This window comes from Lissotriton helveticus, chromosome 3_1 (genome assembly GCF_964261635.1).
Source record: "Lissotriton helveticus chromosome 3_1, aLisHel1.1, whole genome shotgun sequence".
In the NCBI taxonomy this organism is placed as follows: Eukaryota; Metazoa; Chordata; class Amphibia; order Caudata; family Salamandridae; genus Lissotriton; species Lissotriton helveticus.
Window position 1 is genome coordinate 806,769,522 of NC_136061.1, and position 15,933 is coordinate 806,785,454.

At 42.0% G+C, this 15,933-nt stretch overlaps 1 protein-coding gene across 1 annotated transcript in view; it reads left to right on the top strand.

Annotated features, from left to right (window-relative positions):
* The window catches only part of OTOG (otogelin), a 1,048,712-nt gene that overhangs the window by 856,716 nt on the left and 176,063 nt on the right, over positions 1–15,933 (top strand). Inside the window, exon 47 of the mRNA XM_078682941.1 lies at positions 9,714–9,812. Coding sequence (XP_078539067.1) covers positions 9,714–9,812 — 99 coding nt within the window. The remainder of the gene's footprint in view (positions 1–9,713; positions 9,813–15,933) is intronic.

Below are 15,933 nucleotides of genomic sequence, written 5' to 3' on the forward strand. Positions count from 1 at the left end.
ATCAACAATGCATATGTTGTTGAAAGAACATATGTAATTGATTGGAAAAGCAGCAAATAGTGTGAATGTGAACATTCATTCAATCATATGGCAAACCTCTGATCACTCTAGGAATCATATAATATAGCCTTACAGCCAGGCCCACTATAATTATACAGCAGGGGAACATCAAATTATGCAGCAGAGTTGACTAAGGTATAAGCCAAAGAAAAAACGAATTATGCAACCTAAAGCGGGACATTTTGCGATAGTATTATTTAATAATTTAGCAATTTTTTCACATGGTAACACAGTGTTGGCAAATGTTTCACCTCATCAGTACATTATTAACATCCCGATACAATATTAAGCAAGAATCACATAATTCCAATTGTCTTGCTTAAAGTCTATTGACGGACGCTATAACAGTTGTTTAGGGCCCTCTAACTGAGATAGGCTGGAGGCTCAGGAGGCAATTTAATATTACAAGACTACTGTAGTGATTTTTTAAGTTATTGTTTGGGGAAACGTCATTGATATTTCTGAATGTTTGAAATGTAGTGCAGGTTAATTGCTACTAAAGTCTTGTGTAGAGCAGTACAAAAACGTTGAAAGACACACGAATGGTAATTTTCTCAAATATCTTTAACATTATGGATGCAATGACGGCTGTTATAAGTGCTTAGTGATGGGGCAGCGGGAATACAATCAAAAAAACAAACGCACAACAAAAAACAAGCATTGGCATAGCCAATAGGTCTTGCCTTTGGAATCTTATAAGTGTTTAGCCATGCAAAACTTGATGTTGTTGCACCAAGGATATTGTGCTGGATAACTAAACACTTATAAGGTCCCAAAGGCGAGACCTATTGGCTATGCCAATGCTTGTTTAACAAAGCTGTTCAGCATCAGCAATAACCATTTTTTTATTTTGCTAGTCCTGAACAGCATTGATAAAAACCATTGGCAAAGCCAGTAGGTCTTTATTGGCAAAGCCAAAAGGTGATTCTGATTCGCTTTGCCAATGCATATTTTGATTCTGTCATCTGAGTTTTTATACAGTCTGAGAGGAAAGTGTGAAAGTTGTGATTGGGTGATTTAAGAAGGATGAGACTAGTTGGCAAGATAGAGTGGTGATGGTTATAGTTTTAACTAAAAAACAAACTTATAACTTGCATGTCACAAGTTTGACTCTCATTAGGGGAGCCCAGCCCTTTATGCTCCCAAGTGCACTAAAAAAAGTGGTATTGATGTGAGTTTGAGAATTACTTGAGTTGCCCTGACTTTAAACTTTAAATCTTATCAGATTTCAAATGGTCACATTTGAAACAGTAGCTTGGCATCATTGAAGGATTATACCTTTGAGTAAAATGCTTAATTTCAAAAGCATAATCTATGCTAATTATTTTCACATGATAACATTTCACTAGTCGTAAATTTGGATAATGTTACTGTAAGGAATAAACATCTTTTGGAAAGGGCCACAGTGGGGATGTTCCAATGGCCTTGTTTTTTACTCACTAGCACAGACAGGGGTGGTTTCTTACTCAGAGAGATAAACGGTTGAGGGGGGGTCCGAGGGGAAAAAAATTATTATAGACCTACTGGTACCTAGTCCCCCAACTAGACACTAAAACACACGGAAGGTACAGAAGGTCTCAGAAATACAGAGGGAGAGAAAAGAAAATAGCAAATCTCTCTATTGGGACCTAATAGTGTCCTCTTTACATGCCCAGAATACACAGTTAATCTGGAAACAACCAAGAAAACAAAAACAAGAGAAGATGCACAAGGAGAGGAAAAAGATACCCATCAGCCCACTCATAAGTGGAATCTCGTCATCTGGGTATATGTTGGTAAATGGTGTCCTCTAGGGTCTGCCTTGGAAACAATCCATAGGACTGCCTAGTGATGGACCCAGAACATTTCACCAACAGATGACAGTATATGAGCGGGAGGGGTTGAGGTTGCAGTGCTCAAAGAAAAAGAAGAAGAAAAGGAAAATAATCCAAGTGATTCTAAAAATACCTACGATGATGTCATGAAATACTTTATTAGGGCTGACCATCAAAGTGGTATGGTTAAAAACAGTATGCTGATAGCATGTAGGGAATTGCTACCCACCAATGTTGTTATTCGGTCAACATGTTTCAGCCTCAAGGGCTTTCGTCAGGACCTATGGTGCTACTGCAACACTTACTTAAGTGATGTGAAAGTGGGATCTACATCTGCTTTCCAAACTGAAAAGAGTGTATCTTCTCCCTTATTGTGGGGAGAGAAAACCTCACCTCACCTGGCCACTGCTCAGGAAGAAAGGGAGGCCACGCACTCTCCGTCGTTGCCTCGGAGTGAAAACTGAGCCAGGTGAGGTGAGGTTTTCTCTCCCCACAATAACGGAGAAGATACACTCTTTTCAGTTTGGAAAGCAGATGTAGATCCCACTTTCACATCACTTAAGTAAGTGTTGCAGTAGCACCATAGGTCCTGACGAAAGCCCTTGAGGCTGAAACATGTTGACCGAATAACAACATTGGTGGGTAGCAATTCCTTAAATGCTATCAGCATACTGTTTTTAACCATACCACTTTGATGGTCAGCCCTAATAAAGTATTTCATGACATCATCGTAGGTATTTTTAGAATCACTTGGATTATTTTCCTTTTCTTCTTCTTTTTCTTTGAGCACTGCAACCTCAACCCCTCCCGCTCATATACTGTCATCTGTTGGTGAAATGTTCTGGGTCCATCACTAGGCAGTCCTATGGATTGTTTCCAAGGCAGACCCTAGAGGACACCATTTACCAACATATACCCAGATGACGAGATTCCACTTATGAGTGGGCTGATGGGTATCTTTTTCCTCTCCTTGTGCATCTTCTCTTGTTTTTGTTTTCTTGGTTGTTTCCAGATTAACTGTGTATTCTGGGCATGTAAAGAGGACACTATTAAGTCCCAATAGAGAGATTTGCTATTTTCTTTTCTCTCCCTCTGTATTTCTGTGTTTTCTTGCTCTCCAAACATATTTTCTTACAATTTAGTTGCAGTCCCGTTTACCGAGCGACACGTACAGAAGGCGAATCTCGGGCCCGCCGCCAACTTTAAAGACATTTTCATTTAATCTGTGTTCCCCAGGCTCATCAATTCAGCTCTCCAAACCCAATCTGCATCAATATTAGCCACACAGCCCTGCTAAAATAGAATGTAAAGTAAGACATCTGTAATATCATGTTAATATATTCACAGGTTTCCACTTTTCATCTTCGGATCATTAACTCCGTGTCACCATGCAGGTGAATGTTGCGGTCCCCATGACAGCAACGTGGACATGCACGAGCCCAGAGCATGCGTGGTGACGGACGCACAAGAAACCTGGATTGCGCACTTTGAAAGAGCCTGGCAGTTGTTCATCAATATAGCCTCTCTGACTACTGCTCTCTTCTGCCCTTTATTCCTAATGTGGAAAATCAGTCTTGGTCCTGCCCCAAGAGTAACTATACAGGCTCAACTGCCAAATTAGGTCCCCTTCAGTTGACAACTCAAGTAACTAAAGGTGCATTTTGTCTTACTAAAGCCACGTCACTGATGTGTAGCTTGAGTCTTCTTGCGCAGTAGACACAGAGCCCCAAATTCCTCCAGCAACATGTGTACAAAGATACACAATAGAATACACATGGAAGTAATATTTCAGATTTGATGCGGTCACTTCAATTTATTCGATAAATTATTGTATTTACAATGGATAATAAATTACACTGTGATTTAAAACACTTTATTGGTACAGCCTTACTGGTTAACATAATTTTCCACCAATTTCTTGAAAGCTTCTTTGAAAAATGTAGCAGCATGATTAAACATCGATTTCTAAAGGTCTCTTTCGCGCAGCGTAGGCGAGACCTAATAATTAAAAGCACACTTACCTTGTGGACCCTTGCCTGCCCAGGCTCCAAGATGCAAAATCCCAGTGCTTGAGAGAAGCATTGGTAATGGTCTGAGTAGGTTTGTTTGCCACTCAGATTAGTCTGAGCGGCTTCGTTTGCCCCTGAGACAGTGCATTGGAGCCTTGGGTGTTTTTCCAAGCTGGCTGTCCAACACCGCTGGGTTGGAGAAACTTAAGTGGACATGTGTGTTTGGCTGGCCTAGGACTGCCGACCAAACACACATGCGCACTTAAAAGTGCTTCACACTCCTCCCCCTGCCATGCCAACAGGATTTCCTGGTCCCACCCCGCCCCACTGAAGATTCGCTCGTTAGTATTTAAGCAAAAATAAAAAGATAATAAAATGCTTTCATTATAATTTTATTTTTCCTCTTTTAGCAGGGTCGTCGCTCCTGCGTCATTACAGAGGAGCCACCCCATGGTAGATGTATAGTTGTTGAAATGATTAAAAGAAACTAAGTGGCATACACTAGGAAGATAGGACATGGTTCTTAGATGTTCTTCAGTGTTAGATCACTGTCTGAAGCCAAGACCAGTCCAGACTACGCAGGCACCAAAGACTTCATACTCCACAACTGTCCATACCTAGCATTCAGTTTCATTTTACTTGCTGAGACTGGCATACTTTCAGTGACTTACCTTCCTGTTTAGTGTTAGGTTCGGCTTTCCCATCTAGAAAGGTTTGTTTACGATATGACCTCCCAGCCATTCATGCATACATTAGTAATACATTTTAGTAAAATGCCTGATATTAACGTACAGGGAGGTCTCCACCCCGGTGGCAGAGATCGCCTCAAATAGGTGGAAAGCGACTTTACACGCATAAATTCAGTCATAAGACTCTGTGGGTGTAAGTCTCCTACTGGACATGGTGAATACCAAAAATAGAGTACTACACCTTGATGTAAGAATGGATCTACACGTGAATAGACACAATCATGCAGACTTACCTTTGTAGATCAGGTCCGGTATAGGTATGTTGATACATTGTAGTTTACTTCCCCCTTGACTGGAACTGTTTAAGCACAGACTGCAGTTAATACTTGACCTGAGATTTTCTCTTTTTTTCCCCATTTTTATATCATATGTAAATACTGGTCATAGCCTCCCTTATTTTTTTTTACAAAGAAACCGTATTACATATGCATTATATCTGTATTTAGGGTTGTGCCTTGACCCCAGTGGATACTAAGAATTTCTGTTACTTATTTTCCTTGCACTATTCGCTTATTTGTATTTCAAAGTCCTGTTTGTTTTCAAACATTTAGCTTCTCTTAGATGTTGAGTTGACTATGTTCAATTACTTGCAAGATACACTATCTGTGTTCTAAACCCTCTAACCCGTCCTCAAGTATGCCTTGATTCTTACCCTCGCTACCCGTGAGAGTCAAGTGTACAAAGGGTGCAGTAGTAGCTCGGAGCTTGGTACAGCAGTGGCAAAAAAACAATACCCAGCACACATACGACTAGATTAATTCAAGATCCGCTTTTAACCCGTTAAGTGCATGTGTCGGCCAATGGGTGTTGCAGTGAAATGCCCACCGCAACACCCATTTCCAACCCCTTTCATGCTAAGTATGGAGTTAAATGGTGCATTATTTACAAGGCATCGTTAACCCACGTAAAGTGGCTTAACTGTGTCTTATAAATAAGGTAAAGCCCATATCGTCACAGAAACATCACTAACAGTTGTGGTGGTGATAGGGGCTTGTAAATATGTCCCACAGTTTAAATAAATGTTACAATAAAAAGTGAATATACTGCAAGGGCGGTCTTTAAGCTGAACTTAAAAGATCTATCCCATTGAGAACATGTAACAAGAGAGTCAGCAGCATGAGACTTCTGTGACCAAAACCAAATCACAACAAGCGTTGGTAACTGCTCACCTTTCACTCAACCACGTCTAGTTCTCGATATGCACAACCTCCCACCCTGCATTCACACTCTGCTCACCTTAAACACACCCTTTGCTCACTCTATGCACACACACTGCTCACCTTACACTCTAACACTCCACTCACCCACTACTCTCACATCACTTACTCTGCACACTCTCATACCACTCACCCTGCATGCTCACTAACTACTTAACCTTCACACTCACAAAATGCTTACCCTGCTTACTAATACACCTCTTACACCTCTTACCTTACACTCACAAAGCTACTCTGCACTCACAATGCACACATACCTCTCACCGTGCACTCACACACCACTCACTTACCTCTCACACAAAACCCACACACATTTCACCTACACTTTCTTATTTCTTACACTACCCTCCCATACCACTCACCCTGCATTCACAAATCATTCACCCTGCACTAACAAACTACACCACTGAAGATACACCACTCATACACCTCTCACCCTGCCTGCACACCTCTCGCTACACTCACGCACTACACACTGCACATACTGCTCACCCTGAACACACAGACACCCTACACACACACACACAGCTCATTTTCTGCTCACATACCACTCGCCCTGCACAGTCACATACTTCTCACCTTGCACACTCACACTCCGCTAATCCTGTTTCACTCACACATTACTCACCCTATAGACTCACACTCCACTCACCCTGCACTCAAATACAGCTCACTCTTTACTCAGACGTTGCTCACCCTGTACTCACACACCACTCTCCTTGCATTCAGACACTCTTCACCTTCCACTCACACACCACTCTCCTTGGGGAAACAACCTTTACAACGCAGTCATTACATCACACTACATTTTCAATGCAGTCATTACATCGCAACATCCTTTACAATGCATCCATTACAGTGCACGTGACTACAACGCATGACACTACAATGCATGTCACTACAACGCAGACATTATATCACATGTCAATATAACGCATACCATTACAACGCATAGTACACCTACACTATCCAACACTGATCCTACTGTTGTACCCCCTGGAGTCACAATAGTAATTTTTACCCCCACAACTATCCAACAATTACCCTACTGTTGCACCCCCTACACTAGAAAACACATGCCTTAAATGCAATGTAAGGGTATGTGTTGTAATGGTATGCGTTGTAAAGGTATAATGCGATGTAATGGAATGTGTTGTAAATGTAGTTAAAAAAAATTAGTTGTAGTGGTATGCGATGTAAATGTATGCATTGTAAAGGATGTTGCGATGTAAAACTGTGTTGTAAAGGCATGCGTTGTACATGTATGCGTTGTAACGGCATACATTCCTCTCCCTGCATTCATACACTATTCACCTTCCACTTACACACCACTCTCCCGGCATGCAGACCCTATTCACCTTCCACTCACACTACTTAGCCTGCAATAACATATCAGTCGTAGTGTACTCACACATTACTCATCCACCTCTCATTCATCACTTACACACCCCTCACTGAGGGAGACGGCCATTATGTTACATCAATGCTGTCCACAGGTAGCTGACAAGGTATGGCACGACAATCCCAGCCGCTACACTGTGATATCCAGTTTCCTCCACAGACACCCCATTGCGTTAGCTAGAGTCTACGCCCCTCAACCACTCACATACAAGTTTCTGAAGACACTGGGGGGCCCTAGTGACATAATTTCTGACAGGCGCTGGATTCTTGGGGTGAATGGAACGGGGTGGCAATCTGGAGGCTAGACAGGACCTCCATGGTGGGAATGCTAGCCAGGTCTGCTCCAAAAACATGCTTTATTGTAGCTGTGGGCTTCGTGGATGCAAGGCAAGTATTGCCTCCAGTGGACCGGGGCTATCTTTTTACTCCACTGCTCACAAGGTCTTTTCCCTGCTTAACTACTTGCTCCTACTTGCCTCAGAACACCACAGGGTGAAGGATGCTCACATTAATGCTTGTGGTCACTCAGACCACTCGACTTTGGAACTACAGCTGCAACTAGGCCCACAGCACTCACGGTTGGGCTGGTGTCTGAAAGCGTGGTGGCTTCAGGATGCCTGAACCAAGACTCACATTCACACAGCCACAAAAGGGTATTTAGACATAAACAATGGCATGGTGGAGTCTCCAAGACACTGTGGGAAGCATTAAAGGCCACTGTCAGAGGGGCCATTATTAGGAGTGTTTCGGGAAGGTGCAAGAGGAGCCCTTGGATGGGGGGACATGTCTGACAAAACAAACCACTACGGCATGGGACCCGGCTGTTACAGGTTACAGCCTTAGAGGGTTTTTAAACCTGGAATGTCACATGCATCTCCAAACTGGGAGATGTCCAGTCGGGCATCGCAATGTAATCCTTCCTAGAACTGCAGGTGAAATACAACCTGAACCGCTCACAATTCTCCTGATATCTGCAGCTATGACATGCCCACATCAAAGGGCTCATGGACATACTGGGCCTTAGCAGACTGGGGGCCAAAATACTCATGGATGAACTAATAACCACAAAATCTCACAAGTATATAGATTGCTAGTGATCAGTACACCTGATTATTTTGACCAGATGAGAGAAGCATGGGTGGGTGATTTGGAGCAACTTACTGACGATGACTGGAGAGAGACTTGCAACCCCTGACGAGGTGGCGATGACCTCAAATTTCCACCTAATACAGTGGAAATACTTACACAAGGTTTACGATGCTAGGGAGAGGCTATGGAAAAGGGGGGCAGTGGCCACACTGATTTGGCTGCGTTGCTCTTCAGAATGGAATGACTTTCTCCATACAATCTGGACATGCAAGAGGCTGGCCCCTTTCTGGAAGGATGTGTTGTCATGCCTGGAGAGAGTACTAGGTTGGGTTTTGCCCTGAGATACCAGGTTTGTCCTCTTCCAGACTCCAGAGGAGATAGACATCAACAGAGAAGGCACCGCACTGTTGTGGTTGGAACTGGTGATAGCAAAAAGGGACATTGCCTGGGCCTGGAAAGACATTGACCCTCTATCCTTGGAATGGTTTAAAATTGGGCTGGATGATGGCATGAGCTTGGCAATTTCCTTATACAAAGCTAGTGGCTGCGAAATTAAAAACATAAAAAAATATGGGCTTGAGCCACAGGAGCAAGGGAACCACACATTGGGGTTTACAGTGTCAAATGTTGGCTGGAACTGGGAAGAGTTAGTTCTTATACTTATTTCCAGTAATTTGCAATGTTATATCGCTGGCTCAGGTAGTCGAGCATCTGTTGTTTTGCACAATCATTTACATAATTGTCTAGTGTACCAACTCCGTTAAAAATCAATCAAATATTATCATTAAAAAACATGGTCAGAATTAAGGAAAATGCCATTTTAACTTTTAATCTTTATGCATGTTGTATATTTGTCTTTTAATAGGTGGTACTTCATATGAATAAGTTACAGCAGATGGTTAAAAATCAGACTGAAAAAAACTTTATTTGATGCATCCTAATTGAAATGAAAATAGAAGTGTACAATTCAATGATTAGTACTGAAGTGTAGATATTAGGTAACCAAGTTTCAAAGTGTTATGAAAAAGTAACGTGGGAAACACAGAGTTGGGCACCCCTCTGTAAAGTAATATGATACAGTGCTAAAAGGATGAAAGATACACTGTTAATTGGAGTAATAATTACTTAAAAGCCACATTCTCCAAACATCGTGACCAGATTTATTTCAAAATAATGTGTGACTGCTGAAAGAGATACACCCGCCTATATCAGTTATGTAATAGCAAACAAAATTTTAAATGTAAATATGTTTGTTGCTATGAATTCGACGAGTACAATTTATATAAAAGACCTCATGTTTAATGAATTCATATGTATGCCAGTTAAACATTATACAAATTGTTAACTGATGAAGGTATTGATTTGTATCCATAGTTTGTGAAACACACCGCTGTCCAGAACTTCATTGTAACTTAGGAATGTCTTTGGTTGAAACATGGAATCCAGAAAAGTGCTGCCCATTTCGTACATGTGGTAAGGTTAACACAACATGTTTATACTTGTAGACCTATTAAAATCTAAAATCTGATTTTTCCATTAACAACATGTTCCCCGGTGCAATGGATTGTTTAATCGCTGTCTCTGCCAAGGACACAACTGGTAAAATGTATTCAAGATTGTTTATTGATCTCTCAAATGTTGGTATTAGGCAAAGACCACTAACAATGTGTGAGAGATTGAGACAAGGAGAGACTAGAGTGAACTTCTGTATTTTCACACATATCACATTTGTGATGTATTTCTGCTAAGATCTCTATCAGAAGTGTCAATTTATGCGAGATGGCATTTGATAATTGGATGATTTCAAATAAAAAGTTTAATTCTGCAATTTTACTTCACGAGTTGATGCACTTTCATGACTCTGCATTCCATGTAAATGAAACAATATCTTCAAATCCCTCATAACTGAAGAATATTATTAAAATTATGAGTTGAATCTTGAATTGTAATTTGTAAATTCCTAAAAGTTTTACTTATACATTAATGGCCTTGTTGGACTTGGCACTTTTGGCAGGTTCACCCTGAAACGTTTTGCATTTTCCTAGCCTGTTTCTGTAACCTGGTGTTGGTGATTTTAGGCCTCTGCGCACTTTTTCACTGTGGTCCAGTGTAAAGTGCATGCGCTCTCTGTGTATGTGTGGTGAGAGTGGCCTGCCCTCCCATAGGAATGCTTGGGGATATGTGTGTCCATGGTAGTTCCTGATGTGTGGGGAGTGCAGGGTCGAGTTTGGTATGTGCGAACTCATGGGATTAAATGCTGCGCGATGATGTGCGTGGATTTAATGTGTCTAGTGTGGAAGTGACACTTCTAGAAGTTGGCATGTCTGTGCCGTGAATGTGAATTGACTGTCTGGCTTGTGATTGGCTGGTGTGCCTGGCTCCAGGAGTCAGGATGGGTCTGCCCGGTGGTGAATGGGGAGATCTGCATGTTGATGGGAGGGAGGAGTGCACCTGGGACCTGAATAGGGCTGGGCCTTCCCTCCACAATGCTGGCTCCACCCCCTGTGGTGTGTCTGATGTCCCTGACCCATCCTGTGAATAGGCAGAGGGGCTGAGCAAAACAAAGTGCTCAATACCAGCTGCATCTGGTTCGCCCCTTGCCTGCACCTTTGGAAACAAAGGAAATGGTGTATAAAAAGGGGCTGTGACCCCATGAAAAATGTTCTTGTTCCTGCTTGTGACTTGAATCTACCAGGGGCGTGCTGCTGCTGGGGCCCAGGGGAAGGCTTGCCTCCCTGGGCCCTGCCCAGCCCCTGTATGCCCTGGATGCCTTGGAACCTTTTTCTTTGCTGGGAACCTTTTTTTGCTTTAGGTTGGCGCAGGATGTAATTTGCGCCTGATGTGACTGTGCATAATGTAGTTTATGTTACAGGTTGAGGTGGAGTACAGTGATTACCAGTGGTTACTGGTTGTAGGTATATGATCTATTTTTACTTGTACCAATTTCTGCTACGTGTTGATCCTGACAGTGGCCCGCGTGGCCCTGTCCTGTGTAAATAATCCCTTGTGAATATTGCCCATGCCAGTTGGCACAATGTATATTTTGTGATTACTATCTGATGTGTTTTGGAGAATACAAAAGTTATTTTTATATAACCTTGTGTGGAGTTCCTTTTGTAGTGTGCCTTGGATGTTGTTGCTGTGTGCGTGCGCAAATGCTTTACACATTGCCTCCGGGATAAGCCTGACTGCTCATGCTATGCTACCAAGAGGGTGAGCAGGGGTTATCTTTGGCGTGTAACTCCCTTGCTCTGACTAAAGTGGTGGTTTCTGCCTGGCTTTGGCGTAAGCCTTAGCCAACCAGAAATCCCAGTTCTAACAGGCCTTTTGCAACATGCTTGAACATTTCTCTTTTAAGGAATAAGAAGATGGCAGGCTATTTATTCAAGCCTGCCAAAAAGACAGAATTCATGTGGTATTGCTGCAAATACTTTATCATAATTATTATTGTTAGTATATATACTAACAATAATGATAATAATGATGATAGTAATAATTATAATTAGGAACTTGCTGTCATTCCCCCTTTCAAACACTGACAAATATGCTTCATTGTTGCTTCCCCATGTTTGCAATCCCCTGCCTATACTTATTTTTTCATTTCATTCTGACATTTTTCTAATTGTTTCTGCATGATGTAATTATGCTTTCATGTTATGTTTTGTTTTAAATCACATTAAATTTCCATTTAGTGCAAAAGCCCACACACCAAAACATATATGAATTTATTTAAATTGCTTACTCATCAACATTTCAGATCATCCTAGCATTAAAACTTGTTCTGCCAATCAAATCAGCTTATTCTGTGACTATTCTCGAAAGCCTAGTTGTTAGGCAATTTGTGGGAGATTGGGTTGTTGGTTGGCTGGGGTATGAGCCTTGGTCATGCAGCAACCGCAATCCTTGCCAGGGCAAGGCATTGGCCAATCCCAAATTAACTTGTGCTTAACCCTCTGGTAGCTTGGCACAGAGCAGTCTGACTTAACAATTTGTAAAGTATTTGTGCAACACTTCAAACAGTAATAAAGTGATAACACCACATGAAAAGGATCCCATAGCAGGATCGAACAATAGAGCTTTCTTTAAGAAATAAAACAAGAACAAAAGGACAAATATCTAATCAATAGAACCGGATATATGCAATTTTAAAGATTTTAGTGAAAATTGTGCCAAAAAGCACAAAGCGCCAACTGTGGATTTCTGGTCGTGCAGGACCGGGACAAAATCACAAGTTCAGGCTGACCACAATGGAGCATTGGCCAGCTACATGGTCCCAGTTAGGCCCACTGAACACACTACCTTAAATCCTGGTTTGTAGAGCATGGTGAGGATCCATGTCAAGGCTGCATTGCACAGACTAGGTGATGCGTTGGTTCTAAGGTGCAGCAAGTCTGCGATGTGAGGGACTGCATTGCTGTCAAAGATCCAATCGACACAGCTTGTGATGCAAAGTCTGAGATCAAAGATGCCCCACACTGTCGGGATAATGTGTCAATTAAAAGGAACAGCGGGGCTACGAAGCGGAGTCCCACATTGTTGTCAAGGCTGCTATTGAAGAGAGATGTGAGGGGCTGCGTCAAGGATGCATCACATAGCAGCGCTTTCAAAGGCGATACTGGCTACTGCAGAGATGCAGGTCATTATGATGGGTCCAATTCACGCAGCGGTAGAGGTGCATTGGTTCTGCTTAGGGTTGCACAGCAGAGAAAATGCATGGTTTCTGCTGAATCCACAGAGGCTGACAGAGCACCATCAGCCCAATTTCATGGGTTCGGGAATGGAGTGTCACCACTTGGCAGGGTAGACTCACAAATGACAGAGCACAGGTGCAGATGCAATGTTGTTGGAATCCTGTTATGATTCCAAGGCTTCGCATCAGGAAGCAAGCCAACTGGCCCTTACAGTTATTCTGCATTCTGGGTTCAAAAGATGCAGGTCCAGTCCTTCTCACGTAGGTAAGAGGGCAGCAGGCAGCTGGTCAGCAGTTTCTTCAGATCAGCAGTCCAGCAAAGTGGCAGTCCTTTCAGCAGCACAGCAGTCCTTCTCATGGTAGAGTATGCATGGGTCCAGAAGTGTACTGATGTGGTGGTGTCTGAGGGCCAGTATCCATACCCAGCTGTAACTTTGAAGTGAAGAGAAGCTTCTAGAGGCATGCCTTTGAGAGGAAAATGTGCCCTGCCATCCTGGCCTTGGCTCCAGACTAACTAAAGGGTGTATGCAGTCCTTTTTGTGAAAACAGGACACAGCCAATTCAAGTGTAAGAGGGGCTGGTTCCAGCTCCTCCCTCCCATCCTACCAGTGATGGTCCACCCAGTCACAATAAGCTCCACATTGTGTGCGACTGTCTAGGAGGAATACACAAAGCTCAACTGTCACCCATACTCAGTCATGTGACCCAGAGATAGGCTGCAGGCACCAAAAATACAAAATGTAATGCATCCCACATAATGCAGATACACAGAGGAAGGGGAAATCCAGATTCTGGAATGAAAATCATGTCCACAAATAATGTACAAACTTAGATTATGACTCAGATTACTCCAGCTCTTAACCTTTACATATATTTTTGATCTAAATCTCAGAAAAGTGCTCAGATGATCTATTTATCTTGAAGAATATTTTTGATGCACATGTATTTAAGACTACAGCAGATATTCAAATTAATATTGAACTAAGTAACATATGTTTTTAACAAGTGACCATTAGTGCAGAAATTACAGAAATTACATTATCCAGATAGATTGAAATCACAAAATATAAAGCAGTCAGTCCCAAAAGAAATCATGGAAATGGTAAATCTGCTATTTGCAAATACTACTTTAAATTCAAAACATACAGGTTAGGTAAATAAATTGAACAAATATTAGCTTTTTAAAATTGTTCTTTAAAATGTAGTGGGATGGAAGAAATATCTAGAATTGTAACATTTTAAAAAGCATGCAATGCTATAATGTTGCAAATAACTTAGGGCCAGATGTAAGACCCTTTTTAGCAGTCGCAGACTGGAAATTGGCCTATTTGAGACCGCTAAAAAGGTGTGTGGTGTGTACAAACCCTACTTTGCGAGTCGGTAACCTATCACCATCTTGCAAAATAGGGTTTGCAATTCGCTATTAGTAACGGGCATGCCGAGGGTGTCCCTTCCTAATAGTGAGTCGCACTAGTATGTAAGATTGTTTTGCGACCACAACACTCGTAGTTTACTACCTACTATAAGTAAGCAGCAAGCTACTTGCAAAAGGGAAGGGGTCCCCAGGGGAAGGGGAACTGACAACTTTGTTAACCAACTGTAGAAAATAACAATGAAGAAAACATATTAACAACATATCTATTGTGGTAAACCTGGCATCCTTGGCATGGTTTCCACCTAACCTTTTTGCCTTCAGACCTCCTGTTTTTTCTGACTCGTTTTTGCTGGCCTTAGGACTCTGCATACTTTACCACTTCTAACCAGTGATAAAGTGCTAGTGAACTCTCTCCTTAAAACATATTAGATTGCCTTGTACTGAATTGGTATTTTTTATTTACTTGTAAGTCCCTAGTAAAGTAGAACTACATTTATCCCAGGGCCTGTAAATGAAATACTACTGGTGGAACTGCAGCACCAATAGTGCCACCTACTTAAGTAGCACTTTTTTTTTATGTGTTCAAAGATTTTTATTAGGAGCTGTAAAGAGATACATCATTACAAGAAGTAGTCGGTTGCAATACTGTTAGTTACAGAATAATAATAGTAAAATCATATGAATAGGAATATAAAAATTTGGTAAAACAAAGCGAGTCCAGTATACAATAAGACCAGTGTGATAAACAAGGTTCCACATAAAATGTCCTGCGGCCGCTAGAGGAGAGTTGTGTCCATGGTTACTCGATGGCTTGTATAATCTGCCCTGGAAAGTAATTGGCATCACCACACAAGAGCAGAAGTAACATAAGTTATACTATTGCGTAATCCAAACCTATAATACATGGGTAAGATGAAGTCCTCAAACTGTGGCGAAGAGTATTTAGAGCCTAGTCTGGCCAACGTACAGAATGAACCCTATGTGATGACATGCTCTGAGTGCCCAGTAGTCAAGATTCAAGGAGGTTTGTGTGAGTCAAAATGATCATCTAGTGAGGACCAGAGTTTCCTTAGTGGTGGTCTCCACGGAGTGGAGGTTAAGGCTATATTGTCAGCACCTCTCAAGTAGGATATCCAATTCAACCAGTGGGGAAAGGAGGCTTTGTTCGTGCTTTTCCAGTTATTAAGTATGATTTTAACCCCAGCCGTCAGCAGTAGGTCCAGTAGGGCTTTGTCGTCATCATTGAGTGTGACGGCTTTGGCAAAACCTAGAACTAGCTTCGAGAATTCTCTTGGTAGTGCAATATGGAGGACGTCCTTAATGAAACCAAAGATTCTGTCCCAGTACAAGGTAACACAGGGGCATTTGAAGATTAGGTGTTCCAGATCTCCTCCCTCCCCTGAACAGTTCCAACACTTGTCATCGGACTTGATTTTATGCAGGAACAACCTCCTAGGTGTCCAGAAGGCTTTATGTAGGAGCCAGAACTTGGTCTGTGATAGTGTGGGGCATATTTTGTGGCGGGTGGT